The sequence below is a fragment of the Equus przewalskii genome, chromosome 1 (assembly GCF_037783145.1).
Source record: "Equus przewalskii isolate Varuska chromosome 1, EquPr2, whole genome shotgun sequence".
In the NCBI taxonomy this organism is placed as follows: Eukaryota; Metazoa; Chordata; class Mammalia; order Perissodactyla; family Equidae; genus Equus; species Equus przewalskii.
In genome coordinates this window covers 126,764,546-126,784,724 of record NC_091831.1, presented here as the reverse complement: position 1 = coordinate 126,784,724, position 20,179 = coordinate 126,764,546, and the positions used below count along the sequence as shown (strand labels likewise).

Here is a 20,179-nt window from a genome sequence, read left to right as displayed (position 1 = left end):
ATATTCTGTGCCTGGGAAACTCATGGAGATGAACACTGGCTCACACAGAGATCAGATCTGGCTGAAAAGACTTCCAGCTAGGGGTAAGCAAGCCCAAGGAAAAAAGTGGGAAATCTCTTTTCTGGACATCACCAAGGATTTGGGGCTGACTCCAGTGAGATCTGGAGGAGCCCAGTTATGTGGGTCAGAGCCAGAAGGATTCGCTGGTTGATTCAGCCCAATCCCTGCTCCCTGATGTTACCTGGGCAGGGAAGGTAGAGGGACAGCAAATAAATATTCCTCTCCCTCACCTTCTGAGCACAGTAACAAAATCCAGAGCCAGAGATGAGACATGGATCCCACAGAACCAGGCAAGGGGCATGAGAGCCCCCTCTTTACTGCCCCTCTCTCTGCTCCAGGAGACACCTAGGGTCAACAGTGAGAGGGAGGAGACTTGGCCTGGTCCTGTGGGCAAATGTCCTCTTCCAGCCGGAACTCACTCACCATCAGACACCCTGGTTATTGCTTCTCCCTCTTCCTACCCGATCATCATGGCATCCTTCTTCCTGCTGTGGCAAATGTGCACGTACAGTAATTCCCCAGTTAGGTGTTCTGTGGATTATCCACTCTGCAAGGCTGGCTTGATTCCAGGACATTGGTGCCCTTGTTCAGTCTGCTCTCAGCCATAGGGCTTCAGAGGACGCAAACTAATGGCAGCACTCATATTAGGAATAAAAATCCACACTAGAAGAAATCATGCAGAATGTGTGACCTGAGGTTACACTCTCAGCTTCATTAGACTGTCAGTGCCGCTGCCTCCCTCTGGGAAGGCAGAAACCAGACAGTGGGTTTTAGGGGCTCGCCTCCTTCCGCAGGTGACTGAATGCAAGTTCAGGGCGTGGGGCACTGGGCTGGATGAGGGGATGAATTGCCCTGGCAGGAGGACTCAGAATGCTTTCTGCAAAAGGAACGGGAGAACTGGCAGAAGAATGCTTGGGCTGGTAAACCTCAGCTCATCTCTGCAAGGCTGCTGGGAAAAATGAGCGACATGAACAGTAACGGCAATAGTCAACACCATCCTTACCTGTCCCCCATGTATCCGGCTGTGCAGTGGCACTGCCCAGTCACATGGTCACACTGCCCTCCGTGGTGGCAAGGACAGTCCTGGCTGCAATTCTGGCCAAACGTCCCTGGTGGGCAGGGCTGGGCACACACTGCTCCCTGCAACAGAAGAGGGAAGACACACATAGGTGGTGCTTCTGAGGTGCAAACCAGAGGCCCCTCTCTCCTAGAAGTGGCACAGCTGCCATGGCCCAAGAGACCACCCCAACCCCTCAGCGGGACTTTCTCCTCAATCACAGAAGCAGAGAAAGCTGACATCATGGCTCCAAAGCCCCATTTTACAGATGAGGAGACTGAGGCCAACTTGCTCATCCAATTATTCAGCAAACATTTAGTGAGTGGCTGTGGTATACCAGGCCCTGTGTTAGGGATACAAAAACATGAGTGAGACTCGATTCCTGCCCTCCCAGTCTACTGGGAAGAGAGATGAGAAAACAGGTAAGTACAGTGCCAGGTGCCAAGTGCTCTCACACGGTACATAACAAAGTGTTGAGGAAAAACAAAGAAGAGACTGTGACTAAACGTGAGGGTCTGGAAGCATACATTTATCTCCACTCCTTTCCCAAACCCAGCTAACATGAGTGTACTAGGGGAAAGGAATGGGAGAGGAGACCGCAGAGGACAAGAGACGTCACAAGTTGGAAGGTGGAAGAGGAAATGGAGGGGCAGTAACTGCTGAGGTGGGAAGACATCAGGCTGCTTTGTGATGGCAGAAAAGCTGACTCCCCAGGACTGGCCGTGACTTTTAGAAAGGCTGACCCACACAGGCTTTGGACACTGGAGACCAAGCACAGCTGAGGGTGGGGGTGCCACGAGAATGGGGATTATATGGAACTCTGCCTGCTGGGTCATCAGACTCTGCTCTCTTCCCCTGCTCAGCTCCTAGAATGCAGATTACCAGACTATACTCCCTCTGGCAGGATTCTGGAGGATTCCAGAGAACAGTAAAGAGTTCTTGAAAATTAAAAATAAGATGACAGAAATTTTTAAAAATTGCAGAAGAGCTGGAAGATAAAGGTAAAGAAATCACCCAAAAGTAGAATGAGAGAGGGAGGGGGAGAGAGAGGGATTGAAAACAGTAGAGAAAAATGTAATAGAATTAGAGGATCGGTCCAGGCATTCTGACGTCTAATTAACAGGGGTTCCAGACAGTGGAACAGAGCAAATGGAGGTGAGTAAATTGAATGAGAAATATAATACAAGAAAATTTCCCAGAATGGAAGGATGGAAAGCATTGATTTCTGAACTGAAAGTGCCTATAGCATATCCAGCACGAAAAATGAAAAAAAGACCCACATTAAGGCTTATCACTGTAAAGTTTTATATTTCCATTGATAAAGAAATGAGCCTCAAAGTTTTTAGAGACTCATGTACAAATAAAGAGGAATCAAAAGGTATCAGACATCTTTTTTTTTCCTGCTTTTTCTCCCCAAACCCCCCCAGTACATAGCTGTGTATTTTTAGTTATGGGTCCTTCTAGCTGTGGCATGTGGGACACCGCCTCAAAGTGGCCTGACAAGTGGTGCCATGTCCATGCCCAGGATCCAACTGGTGAAACCCTGGGCTGCTGAAGCAGAGTGTGCAAACTTAACCACTCAGCCATGGGGCTGGCCCAAGATATCAGACATCTTAACTCGAAGCTAAAAGACAATGGAGCCAATGCCTCAAAAATTCAGAGGAAAATCATTTCCAACCTAGAATTCTATACCCAGCTAAACTAACTCTCAAGAGGGAGAACAGCCTCAAAAATTAACTTTCCATGAACACTTTCTCAGGAAAGCTACTGGAGGATTTTTTCCATCAAAGAGAATTATTCAAGAAAAGAAAGATGCAGATTCCTGGAAACAGGGAATCCAACTGAAGCAAGAGGCAAAGGCATTGCAGGATGGTGGTGAAAGGAGGTCCTAGGACGACACCTGCGTGGCAGGAGCAGAGGCCTTCAGGGTTCTGCAAGTGTGGCCTCAAAAACAAAACAAACGGAAACCAAACTGAGAGATTTCAGATGTGTCTGCAGAGAGTTTTAGGGATAAATTAGTAACAACACATATGTGGGCATATTAACATAAACAGTAAAAAATGATTTAACCAAAAATTGTAATAAAACCCCATTGAGAGGGAAGGGGAAGCACAGCTGTGTTTGTACGGGTGTGAATGACAGAGCTGAGCCTTATTCTACAGGAGGGAGCCAATAGATTCAGCAAATATCTACGATGGGGGAGTCAGGAAGTGGCAGGAAGGCATGTTATGTGGAAATACGGAGGGACGTGCCAGAAGAAACCTAGAAGATTTGAACATGGTTCCTTTCAGGAGTGGTGTTTGTGAGTGGGGCAGGGGACTGCTTTACCCTCCCTCGGTATTAGCCTTGTGGTATTAGATAACTTTTAAAATGATGAATAGAAATCTTGGGTCTTTTTCAAACAGAAATCTGAACGTGCACTTGTCTCCTGCTGCCCTTCTGCCTCTCACACCAGAGACAGTCATTTCTCTTATGCAGATCAAGGACCTTCCTACAATTAATTAATCAATTAGTTCAACACACAATTATTAACCACCAATAATTGCCAACCCTGAGGAGGCTGGCTTAGTCAGGAAAATCCTGCTGACCAGAATCATCCTTCAATATCATCCAATTTACTTGTAATGAATTAAGTTGGAGACCTGTTAGCTCAGATTTCGCTTCCACACACAAGTGAGACAGTGGAGGAGCTGAGAGGGGGGCTCAGAGGGGGAAAGGAAGGGGCGACTGAGAGGGCAGAGCAGCAGCTGAGGACAATGTGTGCCTGCGAGGAGAGGGGCGGGGAAAAGCTACTCAGAGGAGGGGTCCCCTCCTCCTGGAGGTGGTGGGGGTACCCCAGGCGTGGCAGGGGCCTGCCATTCTCACTGCACCCCACGAACTCTAGGGGTTCTTGAGAGAAGACGGGAGTCTGCCCTCAAGCCTGGTGGGGTGGAAAGAACATGGACTCATGGTCAGGACTTGGGCTCAAATCCCAGTTCCACCTCCGCCCAGATGGCTGAGCTAGGACAAGTCGTGTGATCGTTCTGAGCCTCAGTTTCCTCATCTATAAAATGGGAGTGGTAAGCCCCAGTCTCCCAGGTGGTTGTAAAGATTAAGTGAGATTAGAGCTGTGAAGGAACCGGGTACAGTGCCTTAAAGAGCAGGTCCTTCATGAATATTAATTCAATCCGAGTGGACACCTGATGAGGTGGCCTGTGGTAGGAGGCCAGTGTAACCTGGGACTGAGATGGGTGAAGAGAGCCACATACCTAATTCATTACTGCTGTTGGAAGAACAGACTTTTGGGGAGAGGCAGGGGGAGAAAGCAGGCAGGAAAGCATCAGGTTAAGACAGGGCTGTGGCCTCATGGTTTCTCTCTTGCTGTTATGGGCTGAATTGTGTCCCCCTAGAGTCACATATCCTAACCCCCAGCTCCTCAGAATGTGACTGCATTTGGAGACAGCAACTTTATAAAGGTAATAAAGTTACAATGAGGTCATTGGGGGGGGTCCTAATCCAGTATGACTGATGTCCTCATAAGAAGAGCAGATCAGGACACAGAGGGAAGAGCACGTGAAGACACAGGGAGAAGACGGCCATCCGTAAGCCGAGGAGAGAGGGCTCGGAAGGAACCAGCCCTGCTGATCCCTGGACCTCAGACCCTGGGGCACATGGCTTAGGGCTGTCATGGCAAAGCAGCACACACTGTGAGGCACTACACTTGTGTTGTTCACGCCGCCCAGTCTGTGCTACTTTGCTGTGACGCCCTCACCCATCTGCCCGATGGTCACCTGAGTGCGCGTCTCCCATTGTAGTGGGCTCTTGGGCTGTGTGGCATCTAGACGGTTAGAGATGATGTGAGGCCATAGTCCTGCTCCTCTCAGAACTGGTTAGACCAAATGCTTTGTCAAAATCTGGGAAACTAGCCGCACTTTAAGAAGCCCATGGAAATGGAAGATAAGAAAGGAGGAGGCCAAGATGGTGAAAGACCTTGGGCCATGCCAAGGAGACCACACAGCCTCTCCAAGCATCTGTAGGCATTTCTAATGATCGCTGCTGTCCCAGGTGGCATGGATGCCCAGAAAGGACACTGAACAGCAGTGAACGGTGGTTGGTGTGGGTGCTGTGGAAATGACCCAGTTACAGGCCGGGGCGTGGGGCTCCACGCATCATTCTTCCCAAGCCTGAGCTTCCACGACTCCACAGCCTCAGCCCCAAACTCCTCTTGGCCCTCCACGAGAGTCCTCCTGGTTCCCTGCTCTTTGGGCCTGTGGTTTCCTTTGTGTGTGTGTGTGTGTGTGTGTGTGGACACACGCATACTCTACATCTAGCATCCGCCATCAGACTGGGAACTCCTAAGAGGGCCGGTCACATCTCCCCCTCCCCCTCCAGCTGCAGTGCCCACTCTCATCAAACTACTCACATCTGGTTTTTCTCTCCTGCAAGGTCTAAGAGCCCAGAAAAAGAGAGGAACTAATTCCCCAGGCCCTTTGCAGAGGCCCCTCCTGGAACAGGCTCACCACAGCTGGGCAAGTGGAGTGTCCTGTGGGCACACTCAGCGCCCAGTGGCAGGACTCTCTGAGGAGGGGCCTGGAGGGCCAGAGTCCCTGGCGGCTCCTCTCCAGCTCTGCACAATGCCTCCATCCTTTGGGGGGCTGCCCCACGTGAGTTAGCAATCGTATCCTTTAGATCTCTGAGTGTGGATGAAGCCCCCCGGGGCCAGCAGGCAAGTGAGGCAATGGGGGATGACAAAGGGAGGACCCCTCTGCCCAGCACCCTCTCCCGGGCCCCAGCCCTTCCTGGGAGGGGCCTTAGGCCTGCGCTGCAGCTTCATTACACTGTGACTCTGCATGCACAAGGGGTATTAATAATTCATACAAATCTGCAAGTTAAATACTGTGTCAAAAATAGAAATGCAATTGTCTACAATAAAATTAAAAACATAAAGTCCCCGAGTCTAAAGGCTTCTATTGACAGAGTTTCCTGTCATCTGGAAGAACAAAACTCTCACTGTGTTGGAGAGAAAAAAAATCCCTCCACGTGTTGGCTCCCTGCCCCCCTCCAGCCTCTTCGACCACCAGCCTCCACCAGTTTCTCCAGAAAGGGCTTCACAGGTACAGAGCCTGCCTGTGGCCTGTTCTCCCCCTATCACCTCCTGATCCAACCCACTGCCTGCCACTGGCCTGTAAGGACCCAGCCCGTGGGAGGTGGAATTCCGGAAGCTGGCTGGAGACGGGAGGGCCTTTCCAGAGAGTGGTTCAGGGTGGGAGAAATGGGCAGGTGTGGGAGAGGCGACAGAAGCCCCTTTGTCCTCCTCAGAAGAGACAGACTGACTCCAAGGGCTGGGATTTAGGGCTCAGGAGACCTGGATCCGAGCCCCACCTCCCTCTTAGCCAGCAGCGTGGCCTTGGGCAGGCCACTTAGCCTCCCTGGGCCTCAGCTCCCTCATCTGAGAAAAGGAAGGAATGGATAGAGCTGTGGTGTTCAAGCCTCTTAAAGCTGAGAGACCCTGTTTTTTTAATGTGAAATCTTACCTAGAACCTCAGGATAGAAAGTAAATTAAAATGGAGAAGTGAGGGTGTGTGGGAGCCACAGCCCTAATTATTAGGCTCCCCACCCCCACCCTTGCCCCCAAGAAACCCTAGGGTTCTGAGAAACACAGAAGAAAATCCTACCATCTCAATTAATGATTTCCAAATGCAGACCTGCAGACAAGGTTGGCTGCCTCAGAATCATCTGGGGAGCTTATTAAAAATAGAAATCCCGGGGGCCCAGCCCAGTGGTGTAGCAGTTAATCTTGCACACTCTGCTTTGGCGGCCTGGGGTTCGCAGGTTCACTTCCCGGGTGCAAACCCAGCACCTCTTGTGAAGCCATGCTGTGGCGGTGTCCCACATGAAGTAGAGAAAGACTGGCACAGGTGTTAGCTCAGGGCCAATCTTCCTCACAAAAAACCAAAAAATAGACATCCAGGGTCCCAGAGGTCGCGGGTGGAGCCTGGGCATCTGTATTTAACCCCCACTCCCACCCCTCCATGACTCTGGCGTGCAGCCAGGTTTGGACGCTGCTGGACCAGATGATCCCCAGGGTCCTTTCCTGCTCTAAAAAAATCCTGGGAAACCTGTGCCTGCACCAGCGGGCCCTGCAGACGTCCCTCCTGCCTGCCTCCCGTGACCTCGATGTTCACAGCCGTCCAAAATACCCTGCTCCTGTCCTCCCTGGCTTTACAAAGCTTCAGGCTCCAGAGGGAGGCAGCCAGCTGTGTCACTGAGCTTCCCCCGAAACAGGAGTCAGCCTCAGGGACTCGCTGCTTTGGAAGAGCTGGGGTCTGCGGAGGATGAGGAGGGGCATGGACAGGTGGAGCAACGGCTAAAAGGAGGCTTGCGGGTTGTCTGTGGCAACCCGGGATACAGAAAACAAGCAATCGTACAGCACGTCCGGGTTTGTGAATTACTTGGCATGTGCACTGCCCCATCTGAGCCTCCTGCCAGCGCGGCAGCCGCGCGGGGCAGGGCTGACTGCCATTATGTCAGTTTTGCAGATGGGGAGGCAGAGACTAGAGTAACCGAGGGCTTCTTCAGGGTCAACATTGGACGTGAGACCTGAATTTAGGCCTGTGAGGTTATAAACCCTATGCCCCTTTCCCACAATGGTGGTTCCCAGAGACGAGACCTGGATTGGTTGAGGCTGCACCAGAATCACCTGGAGCACTTGTTAAAATACAGATTCTGGGGCCCACAGAATCAGAATGTGTGCATGTGAGTGAAAGTGGTGAAGGCTGGGAATCTGAAGTTCTATGAACGCTGGTGATCCAGACCTTGCTGCGTTTCCTCCTCCCCCCGTCCTTACAGCACATTCTTTCTGCCACATCTGGCCCAGAGCCCATGGCAGCTCAAGTGAATACCTATGCCCAAAGCCAGAGCCAATCTATGAGAACAATTCAACTCCTTTGCACATGAGGGACCACAGGCTCAGAGTGGTAAATAACTTGCCTCAGGTCACACAGCACTTAGACGGCAGACCTGAGATTCAAAGCTTTGTCCATGGCACCACTGGCAGTGTCTAATGATGCCCATGACCATAAATAGGAGGGAGAGTATTCAGGGAGGGCGAGGAATTTAGCCTCCTGGGTGGGTGTGAGTGACGGATGTTCAGACCTCTTATAGCACCCTACCCAGATCCTGCAGGTCCACCTACCGTCCAGCCTGGGGGACAGGCACACTCGCCAGTGATGTGGTGGCAGGTGCCTCCATTCTGGCAGGGGCAGCGCAGCTCACAGTGAGCCCCATGGCTCCCAGGTGGGCACAGCTCCTCGCAGCTGCATGGGGAAGCAGAGGTGTTAGATGCAGCAGCATTCAGCTCAGACGGCAGGGCCCAGGGGCTGCCAGTCCCCAGGCTCCAGGGTTCCCCAGGATTTAGCGAGTTCAGTCAATGTGAACCATATTAGGCACAAGGTCAGCTGAGATGCAGTCCTGCCTCCTGCCAGGAGGGGGCAGCAGGGCTCAGATATAATGAACTGGAACGGCGGGTACTTGGGCCAGTACTTGTGGGATGACTCAAGAGTCTTTAGGGTAAAGAAGAGTGTGGTTCTGGGGAAGAGAAGCTGAGGAAGGCTTCCTTAAGAGGGGGACATTTTACGTGAGTCTTGAAGGTGAAGTTCCTTTCACCAGGAGAATGAGAGAAGGGCATGCCAGGCAGAAGGAACAGCATGAGCAAAGGCACTAAGTGGCCATGGATCCAGCCTTCAGGAATCTACCTGGATTGAAGAGAGCGAGCATCTGGGGTGTGACGCCTTCCAGGCTCTCAGCTCCCCTGACAGGCTCAAGTGTGGGGACCGGGCACTGAGGAGATGCAGGGGAGGATTGGCACGGGGTCTTCGCCTTGGGCCTCAGTCCAGGGGCTCCGGCATCTAGCTGGAGCTGGCCACACATCAGCCCAGGGAGCACCCTCATTCAGGAATGTGTCTGTGGTCAGAGTCCTTGGGCACCCCCTCAGGATCTAGGGCTGTTGGGAAGGCTGCTGAGTTTTCAACATAGCAGGGAGGAGAATGTCAATCTTGCCTCTGAGGGGGTCTGAACCAAACAGCTCCGAAGACAATAGACTTTCCAGGGAACCAGAGTGAGGCGCTGTTTGGGGTGTGGCGGGAGAAGGTAGGGCAGAGGGACAGGCACAGTATACCCCTGGAATCTACGCAGGCTATCTGCCCAGGGCCCTCACCCGGTTCTGCCTCAAATGGCCTGGAGGGGTCAGGTGCCAGGTGAGCAGCCGCATTTGGGTTAAGATCAGAAGAGAAGTCCAGGCTAAGGTCTGGGGCTCCGACCAGGAAGGGCCTCCTGGGAGGAGTTGAATGAGCGCCTCTGGCCATGGGCGCGCCCATCTGTGCAAACTCTCGGGTCCGCACCAGTCACCCCGGGGCCTGGATGGCGGGGATCTGAGACCTGCGTGAGGGAGGCCTGGGCATTCAGCTTCCGCAGCTCTTGTGGGCAGAGCGAGGAGATGCCACAGCCCCGCCCAGTCCCACGGAGGCCGGCTGGCGCGCAGCTCCCGGGGAGAGGGCAGCCGGCCCCGCCCGCCCCTCCGCGCCTGCGGGCCTGTACTCACTAGACGCCGGTGTAGCCGGGCGCGCAGAGGCACTCGCCAGTGCGGGGGTCGCAGCCGGCGCCGTGGTGGCACTGGCACGGCAGCTGGCAGCCCTTGCCGTGGGTGCCGGGCGCGCAGAGCTCCTCGCACCGCCAGCCACGGAAGCCGGCAGCGCACACGCAGGCGCCCGTGATGGGGTTGCACAGGGCACCGTTCTGGCACTGGCACCGGTTGCTGCAGTGGGGGCCCCAGTGGTCGCTGTCGCAGCCTGCAAGAGAGGAGACTGTCGGCTTTGGTGCTGACCTCCATCAGCTCTCCACCAAGCCACCCAAATAATCATACACACTAAGAAGCGCATTTCCTCTCAGGCCATTCCCTTCCAACCAGTGCCTCCCAGAGCCCTCTCTCCTCTGTTGAAATTCTGGACCGGCAAGCTATTTACCTCTCTCTGCCTTTGCTAAGTTCTTGATTGACTGTCTCTGTTCCCCTTAGCCAGGCTCTTTCTCTTCCCGTCTGCCACCCCTCTTCTCTGTGACCCCACCTTCCTTCTTGGTGCCTCCCCAGCCTAGCTCCCACCGCTCCATTTTTTCCTTCCTCTTTTCCTTTCTTCTTGAAACTCATTAGTTTTCTCACCTCTCGCACCTCACTCTCCATGAACAGTCTTCTAACTCCCCCCGCCCCCCATCTCCCAGTCACCTTTCCCATCTCTCTTCCGAGGCTTCTTCCTTTCAGTAATGCCTACGCCCCTGGTTGCTTCATCTGCAGTTCAATTTTATTACTTTCCAAGCAGCCAACTTCAGAAGGAGCAGGAAAAAGAAATGTTTCCCTGGGAGGTGGCAGACAGCCTTCAAGATCCTTATATGTAATTAAATGTTTCAAAGAGTGACATCTGAGCCAGCTTTGCAGAAATTCACACTCTGCAGCTACAGAAAGGGACTGAACGGCAGACCCCCAGGTAGGGCATCCAGCCTGCTGCCACCTCCCACTCTGACCCGTCCTGGTACATACAGGACACAACAACTAGATGTCCTCAAACTATAGCCTCATTCGCTTGAATCCCGTAGTAAGGTGGATGTGGAGTTCAGGCATCCACAGCCACAAGTAATGTTCTAGGGCATGTTCAGTGGAGAGAAAGATTGCTCCCAGCTAAGGAACGCAGGCAAGACTTCCTAGAAGAGAAGCCATCTGAAGTGGGCCGTAAAAGATGTCTCACTTCTCTGCCTATCACGGTGACCAGCTGTCCTGTTTCCAGCGCTGAAACTCCCACATTCCAAGAAATCCCTCAGTTTTGGGCAAACTGGAGTGGCTAGTCACCTTACTGCCTAGAGACCAGGAGATGATTAAATGACCTTTGTGCTCCAGTGATTCTAGGGTTTAGACGCTCAGAGAGGAGAAGGGGCAGGTGAGTGGGATCAGGAAGGTGTCGTTGGGGGAACTCAGTATGAGCAAAGAGACGGTGGCACGTGAGTGTTGAGCATGGACAAGAGCACAAGGTTCTAGTGAGGCTAGTGAGTACATGGGATCTTTGGGGACTAAAGGGCTGATGTAGGAATCACTCCATCAGCCCCACCAACGCCCCTGCACGTACCTCCCACTTGCTGCCCAGGGTCAAGTGGTCAATGTCATGGAGCCTGTCTGTCATCCTTTAGTAGATGGAACCACCCTAGGCCCAGAATCACCCTATCTTGCTTCATCTCTTCTTCATCTGTGCCCTAAGTATTCATATACACAAACTGAACTGCCAAATTATGAGTGAGCCTCACCCTGCGTTTTCCACCTGGTACTACATAAGTGAGGCAAAAATCAAGTCTAATAGCCAAAGCAATTTTGAGAAAGAAGAACAAAGCTGGATGCATCACACTACCGGATTCCAACCAAATTACAAAGCTATCGTAATCCAAACAGTATGATATTGGCATAAAAACAGCCACATAGATCAATAGAAGAGAATATGGCACCCAGAAATAAGCCCGCACATATACAGTCAATTAATTTACAACAGAGGAGCCAAGAATATACAACGGGGAAAGGATTCTTCAATATATGGTGTTGGGAAAACTGGACAGCCACACGCAAAAGAATGAAACTGGACCATTATCTTAAACCATACACAAAAATTAATTCAAAATGGATTAAAGACTGGAATGGAAGACCTGAAACCATAAAACTCCTGAAAGAAAACATAGGTGGTAAGCTCCTTGACATTGGTATTCATGGTAATTTTTTGGATTTGACACCAAAAACAAAAGCAACAAAAGCAAAAATAAATAAGTGGGACTACGTCAAAGTAAAAAGCTTCTGCACAGCAAAGGAAACCATTAACAAAATGAAAGGCAGCCTAGTGAATGGGAAAAAATATTTGCAAATCATATATATGATAAGGGGTTAATATCCAAAATGTATAAAGAACTCATACAACTCAATAGCAAAAAACCAAACAATCCAATTGAAAAAATGGGCAGAGGATCAGAATACACATTTTTACAAAGAGGACATACAGATGGCCAACAGGTACATGAAAAGATGCTCAAGATTACTAATCATCAGGGAAATGCAAGTCAAAACCACAATGAGATATCATCTTACACTTGTTAGGATGGCAATTCTCACAAAAAGACAAGAAATAACAAGCGCTGGCAAGGATGTAGAGAAAAGGGAACCCTTGTGCACTGTTGGTGGGAATAGAAATTGATGCAGCCACTGTGGAAAACAGTATAGAGTTTCCTCAAAAAATTAAAAATAGAACTACAATATGATCCAGCAATTACACTTCCGGGTATTTATCTGAAAGAAATGAAAACACTAACTCGAAAAGATACATGCACCCCCATGTTCATTGCAGCATTATTTATAATAGCAAGACACGGAAGCAACCTAAGTATCCATTGATGGATGAATTGATAAATAAAATATGGTATGCGTATATAATAGAACATTATTCAGCCATAAAGAAGAAGGAAATCTTGCCATTTGTGACAACATGGACGGACCTTGAGGGCATTTATGCAAAGTAAAATAAGCCAGACAGAGAAAGATAAATAACATATGATGTCACTTATATCTGGAATCTAAAAAACAAACAAAAAGTGAACTCATAGATTCAAAGAAGAGATTGGTGGTTACCAGAGGCTGGCGGGGGGAGGGGGGTGGGCAAAATGGGTGAAGGGGGTCAAAAGGTACAAACTTTCAGTTATAAGATAAATGAGTTATGGGATAAATGAACTTTGTGATGTACAGCATGGTGACTATAGTTAACAATTCTGTATTGTATATTTGAAAGTTGCTAAGAGAGTAGATTTTAAAAGTTCTCATCACAAGAAAAAAAATTTGTAGCTATGTGTGGTGATAGATGTTAACTAGACTTACTGTGGTGATCATTTCACAATGTATCCAAATATCGAATCATTGTATTGTACCTGTGAGACTAATACAATGTTATATGTCAATTATACCTCAATAAAAAAAATTGAGTCCAGTTACAGCTACAACCTCCACTCACACTGACAGAGGCTCATAGGACAGAGAGTGACAGAGACCCAGCCGTCCAGCATCTTCCACCCCACCCTCTCTCTGGGATATATACTCTGTGAATGGAGGGACTAGCAGAATTACCTATTGTTCCATTTCTCTATCTCTTTCTGTCGCCAAGTACATGTAGTTGAATTTGCATAAGTTTAATGTACACATGACATGACTCCATTGTAACAATAATAACAACCACGTGTTAAATGCTCACTTGTGACATTTAAAACCCTCTGAATTATGTTTTATTATTCTCCATTTTACAGATGGGGAAATATAGGGTCAGGGAGGTTAAGTGATTGCCCAAGGTTATAGTCAAGGGCAGGCCCAGGTCTTCTGGCTCTGGCTCTCTCCACTGCAGGTAAATGAGACACTTTCTGGAAGACGATTCTAAGGAGAGAAACTTAGGGGTGCCACTGGGGACAAGGTGGCAGCTGCAGAGCACAAGGGCAGTGACACTACGGAGACTGGCCACATCCTCTCCGCTCATCACGGTGAGCAACCCTGGGGTCTGGAATAAGGGATTGCCCTCATTGTTAGGGTCATGGTTCCTGCTCTCAGACGTTGGCTCTGTGATAAACTGTTGGAGTCCAGGCAAGTTTGTCCTTGGTGCACCCAGGGCATCCAGTTATGATTTGCCTATCAGAGGTGACCTCCATTCTCTGTGGCACAGCTGAAACCCAGGGGGAAGCAAAACTACGCCTCTGAAAAGGGAGCTGGAATATTGTCACAAAGTTCATGCACTGACACTTGGGTGCTTTCATTCTCTCACCCATCCCTTCAACAAACATTCACCTGTTAGTGCCAGAAAGTGTCCTGCCTCCTTGGAGTGGACAGTCTAGTGGGGACAGAGCTGCTGGAGGAGCACTTAAGGCACGTTGTGAAAGGGTACACTAGGGGTCATTCAGCACATTAGAGAAGGACACAGGCAGGTCTGAACCCAGACTAGGGGGTTAGGGAAGATCTTCAAAGAAGGCACCTGAAGGAGGGGTGAGGGTGAGGAATGGATCGAGGCAGAGGAAATAATATATGTAAAAGCTTGGAGCTGGGAAAAAGCATGACATGTGAGAGAAAATGAAAAAAAGCTATGGGTGTCTGGAGTGCAGACTTTAAGGGAGAGCAAGGTAGAAGGTGAGGCAGAGTCCCGGGCAGAGTCCCGGGTCCGAGGGCTTTGTGAGCCATGTGCAGGGGTGCGGACTTCCCACGGGGCCGGAAGCTCTGAGTGTGCTCGCAGCAGACGGCTGACGTGATCAGCTGTGGCTGCAGAAACGCTGCCCTGGTGAGAACAGATTTGTGAGAGAGAGAGTGAGAGCGGAGTCAGGGGGACCGCTGTTATAATAGGAGAGAGAGGGTGCGGCCGTGACTGAGGTAGTAGCATTTGGGATGGAGAGAAGGGGACAGACTCCCGCCGTATTTATGAGGTAGCATCAGCAAGGACTTGGTGATTGACAGGGTGCTAAGGGAAGGAAGAGGAGGGAGGAAGATGTCACCCCAGCTCCGACGTAGGCTGCTGGGGGCATACTGGTTCCACATTCTTTATGGGAAACACAACGGCTAGAGCAAATACTAGGGAAAGAGAATGAGGTTAATTTTGGTTGTTGGATTTGAGGTGTCTAAAGGACATCTGGGAAGCCATTCAAAACCCACACACTTACCACTTAACTGATACAGTAACACTTGCGCGATTTCATTCTTCTACCGGTCCCTTCAACATTTACCCAGCACCTGTTACTGCCAGAAAGCGTCCTGCCCTCTGAGAGTGCAGTCCAGTGGGGACAGAGCCGTTGGAGGAGCCCTTAAGGCACACTGTGAAAGGGCAATAATAGGCAGTTCGGGGCATTCGAGAGGCACATGCAAACATAGTTCTGTCAAGTCTGACAGTCTGGGTTCTCAGACCACGGATTGGTGTGTGAGTGCGTGTGCATACGCGTATGTGTGTGTTTGTGTCTACGTGTGTGCCTGTGCTTTATGGGGCTCCTAAAAATAAGTAGCAAGAGCTCTGTGCCACAGTAGGAAACCATGGAAATAAACAGAAAACATTTGCAGACTAGAAAGACAAAGCAACTTGGAGCTATTAATATAGAGGTAAACGGCCCCTCATATTCAAATTGACAGGGAGAGGTTACATTCCATTTAGAATATTCTGATTAAGGAAGCAGGGAAGTGTGTAATCCGTTCCATAGACATCCCCCTCCCCTGCCGCAGAGTGATTAAATGAAAAAAAAAAAAGAGTGCACAGGGATAAGCTTCAGTTATCTAGAAAATCCACTTAAAAACACCTCATTCCCCAGCAACGACAGAGAAATGAGGCGCGGCTACAGTGCGCCACTTACCCACCCTGTTGAAGGTGAATAAAAACTATCGTCGTTAAAAGTACAACAGGACTCTGCGTTCTTTCACAGGGAATCACAAACTCTCCAGTTTGGGCTTGGAATGTCACCCCTCATGCACTTTCTCTTCCTTCTGTCACAGATGCTCCTTCCTAATTATATTTGGCTTTGGCTGGTTTTTCAAGTATCTTCCCTGGGCTCAAGGGGCACCCAGAAGTGTGTGGCCTGGCTTGTTTGGCTCCTTTTAGCTGGCCAGCTCACTCCCCTTCCCGGCCAGTGCATGTCCCCCCTGACCCCTTCAGACTTCCAGGCCAGGCCTGCTGTGCTCCTTGCTCTGCACAAGGGCGAGCAGCTTCACCACTCCCTTCCCCCCACCCTTCACCACAGACATGCTTTTCAATTTGTAACTACAGTTGATCGAGCAGTTATTATGTGCCAGGCCATGAGATAAAGCCATAAAGCAAATTTTCTCATTTAATGATCACAACAACCCATTTGCAATGGGTCATATTAGTACCCCCATTTTGCAGATCAGGAAACAAAGGCTCAGTGAGGTTAAATAACTTGTCCAAGGTCACACAGCTGGGGAGTGATGGGGTGTCTGAGCCCCTAACCCCTGCTGTCCTACTGGGTGTGGTCTGGTGTTGATGGAAGAGCGGGCATGGGATGTAGGCAACCGGCCTGGGCTTAAGCAGCCACCTTGGGTAACTCACAAGGAGACGAGGAAGGAGAGGCTCGTTTCACAGACTTCTTCTTCCGGGATCGGTCTCTGTGTGAACGGTGTTCATATGTCCCAGGTTTTCTATGACTGACCCTATTTCTCATAATTTTATTCTCTTCAGTTAAGACTATTTATTCAGAACTTCTTCGACTGTGATAAAATATATATATCATACATTTTGCCATTTTAATCATTTTTCAGTGTACCATTAATTCAGTGGCATTAATTACATTCACAGCGTTGTGCAACCATCACCTCTATTTCCAAAACTCCTCCATCACCTCAAACAGGAGCTCCAGAATCATTAAGGGTTAACTCCCCGTTCCCTCCTCCCTCCAGCCTCTAGCAACCTCTAATCTACTTCCTGTCTCCATGAATTTGCCTATTCTAGATATTTCATGTAAGTGGAATCATACAATATAAGTCTTTTGTGTCTGGCTTCTTTCACTTTGCATAATGTTATCAAGGTTCATCCACGTTGTGGCATGTGTCAGTACTTCATTCCCTTTTATGGCCAAATACTATTCTATTGTACAAATATGCCACACTTTGTTTATCCATTCGTGTCTTCATGGACCCTGGGTTGTTCCCACCTTTAGGCTATCGTAAATAATACTGCTATGAACATGGGTGTACAAGTATCTTTTTGAGTCCCTGAAGATCATTTTTTTAATGCTTTTTTTTTTTTTTGAGGAAGATTAGCCCTGAGCAAACATCTGCTGCCAATCCTCAGCTTTTTGCTGAGGAAGACTGGCCCTGAGCTAACATCTGTACCCATCTTCCTCTATTTTATATGTGGGATGCCTACCACAGCCTGGCTTGCCAAGCAGTGCCATGTCTGCACCCGGGATCCGAACTGGCCATGGAAGTGGAACATGCGTACTAACTACTATGCCACTGGGCTGACCCCTTTAATGCTTTTTTTTTGGTGAGGAAGATTGGCCCTGAGCTAATATCTGTTGCCAATCTTCCTCTTTTTTTTCCTCCCCAAAGCCCCAGTACGTAGTTGTATATCCTACTGTAGGTCATTCTAGCTCTTCTATGTGGGATACCACCACAGCATGGCCTGATGAGCTGTGTGTAGGTCCAGGCCCAGGATCTGAACCTGTAAACCCTGGGCAGCTAAAGTGGAGTGCGTGAACCCAACCACTCAACCATGGAGCCAGCCCCCTGAAGATCATTTATTAAAGGCACAACTAACTACGCTTTTATGCCTTTATTGACTTTCCCTATGAGGAACAATAACTTGGCTGATCACTTCTTTGTCACCACTTCCATATCGGCAGGTGTCCAGTCTCCTCCATTAGCCTTGGAGTCTCCATGGGCTGCAGCTGGGGGAGCTGGGGGTGTCCTTGTTTATAGCTGCCCCTGTCCCCCACATGCACACAGTTTCACCCAGCGTCTAGCCCAGAGCTGGGAACAGGAAGAGCCGTGAGCTGTGCTGACAAGGGTGCTTGGCCAGTCCTTTTCCAGTGACCACAGAGGCCCCTCCCAGCCACTCATGGGGACGCACTTCCTCAGACAGTGACTCTCGGCCTGCTGCCCAGTAGCTTCACCCCAGAGGTTTTATAAAACAGTCAGGCCTGGGCTTCACTCCTGGACATTCTGATTTAGTTATCCTGGGGAGGCGGGCCCAAGCATAGGTCCTTCTAAAAAGCCCAGCAGGTGAGAACCTCCATCCTTCTGGTGATTGCATTCTCACCAGTCCTCTCAGAGCCACGGGCGGGAGGACCTGGGCCTGAGGCGGGGATGTCAGCAAGGGCTGAGTCCTCCCATTCCACAGCCAGGAACTCCGAGACTCAGCAAGGAGGGGGCGTGGGCTCAGAACTGAAGGTCAGGGGTAGAAACGAAGCTGGAGTCCATGGACCCTGAGCTGCCCAGGCCTGCGCTGGAGCCGGGGCCGAGGCCCTGCAGCACCCCTGCAGCCATGGAAATGCTTGACGCAGTCAGGGCACCTCCCAAGCATGGCCCGTGGCCCCCAAGTCTGCTCCTCATGTCCCACAGCCCCAGGAAGAAGTAGGGAGAGCTGACAGGTCATGGGATTGCTCCTGAGTTTACAAAGCGGCAGGCAAGGAGGCAGAGATGGAGCAGGAGCCGCCTGAAACCGTTCCAGCTGATAAATAAAGTGACTTCCCAGTGAGTGAGCCCATTTGTCAACTGACTTGCCCCAATAAAAGCACAGGAAAATCTCAGAGGCTGAGCCCCTCCACTCTTTCAGACCTAAGCTGCAATTCTGAGGGAGCAAGGAAGGATGGGTCAGCGGCAATGCTGTGCAATCTTGGGCAGTCCCCTCCCCTCTCTGGGCCTCTGTTTTCACATGTGTAAAGTGACATATTTGGATCAGTGATTCTTGCCTGGAGTAAGTCACCCTCCCCAAGAGGGCACCTGGAGATGGGGGGAGGGGGATAAGGTTGTCACACATGATCAGGGACGGTCCTGCCCAATGAAGAACTATGCTCTCCAAATGCCAGTGGTTTCCTCACTAAGAAACACCAGCAGGTAAATGCTGGGGTCTCCTCCTATTCTGACATTGTGTGATTCTATGCTCTGTTGCTAAATGTCCCCATGTGAGAAAGAGGCCAGAGGAACGGGGTCGGAGGCGTGTTTGTCCTTGTGTGGAAAAGAAAGATTCGAGGTGGTTACCCAGGCTCTGAGCTGAGCCACCGCTCAGCTCCCTATCTTTCCACCACTCAGATTGTTGGAATTAAATATTAATAGGCCAAGGTGCTGTAGATTAAAATCCAAATCTCCTGGCACAGTCCCTAAACCTAGGAGATGCTGACAGCACAGGATTATAATGATGCATCACTAGCTCTTAGTGATCTATTTATTACACTTGTTCCTTACTCTGTGTTATTCAACCACACTAGCTGTATCTCCCCAAACCTCCAAGGGGAGGCGGGATCCACAGCAACTGCGTGGACCGCAGTGTCCACTCGTCTCCCAGCAGCAGGGGTGGTGGAGTCAACACACACGGCAGAAAACACCTCTAACCCTGGGAGCCGACTGTGGACTCGCTGCATCCTCTCATGCTTATTTCATTTAATCCTCTTATGAACCCTGTGCCATTTATTCCTACTGTGCCTTGTTCCAAAGAGCATTTGAGGCAAACCATGTGAGGTGGGATTATTACTCCATTTTCCGAGTAAGAAACTGAGGTTCAGAAACATTAAATAACAAATCAGGTTTCTCAACCTCGACACGATTGACATTTTGGGCCAGAAAATCCTTTGAAGTGGTGGTTGTCTTGTGCATTGTAGGATGTTTAACAGCATCCTTGGCCTCTACCCACTAGAGGCCAGCAGCACCCACCCTCCCAGTTGTGACAACCAAAGATGTTTCCAGATATTGACAAATGTCCCCTTGGGGGCAAAATCACCGGGACTGCAAAAGGCAGAGTTGAGAGTCAGAGACTAGTTTTCTTACTCCTAGGCTCTAGAGGTCATCTCATGTAACCCCCACATTTTACAGGTCAGGAAACTGGGTCAGAGAGGCTGAGTGACTTGCCTGTGACCACACAGCTAATGTGCTGGAGAGCTAGACTTGAAACTAGCTGGCTATGTCAATCTAAGGCTTATTCCATACCACCACACCAACTTTCAGGAGATGAATTAGGCTCATTTACTGGCTTCTCAAACAATTATTGAGCACCCTCTGTGTTCCAGGGCCTGAGAAGCCCACAGTCGGTTTGAAAAACAGACATGCAAACAGGAAACACAGGATGGCTGGAGGGCGCTGGGAAAGCTCTGCTGGGACAGCCACAGCTAGGAAGAGTGTCCCACCGTCAGGTCAGGGGTCAGGGGGCCCGGAGCTGTCAGGGCCTCAGGGCAGCAGGGCAGGAGGAGGCAATGAAGCCAGTGGGTACATTAAATGTCCTAAGCAGAGTCAGTCTCTTTGGCTCATTTCCTTCCTCATCTCCATTGCCACAGCCT

General features: G+C 50.1%; 1 protein-coding gene across 14 annotated transcripts in view; it reads right to left on the bottom strand.

Annotated features, from left to right (window-relative positions):
- MEGF11 (multiple EGF like domains 11) overlaps positions 1-20,179 on the bottom strand; it is a 336,904-nt gene that overhangs the window by 69,182 nt on the left and 247,543 nt on the right. For all 14 annotated transcript variants that reach the window (XR_011527350.1, XM_070576560.1, XM_070576528.1 and 11 more), the window contains 3 exons: positions 9,696-9,942; positions 8,292-8,412; positions 1,064-1,200 (listed from right to left, as the gene is read on the bottom strand). Coding sequence is in view for 13 of the 14 variants with exons in the window: in XM_070576560.1 (XP_070432661.1) it covers positions 1,064-1,200; positions 8,292-8,412; positions 9,696-9,942 (505 nt within the window). In the remaining variant the exon portion in view is untranslated. The remainder of the gene's footprint in view (positions 1-1,063; positions 1,201-8,291; positions 8,413-9,695; positions 9,943-20,179) is intronic.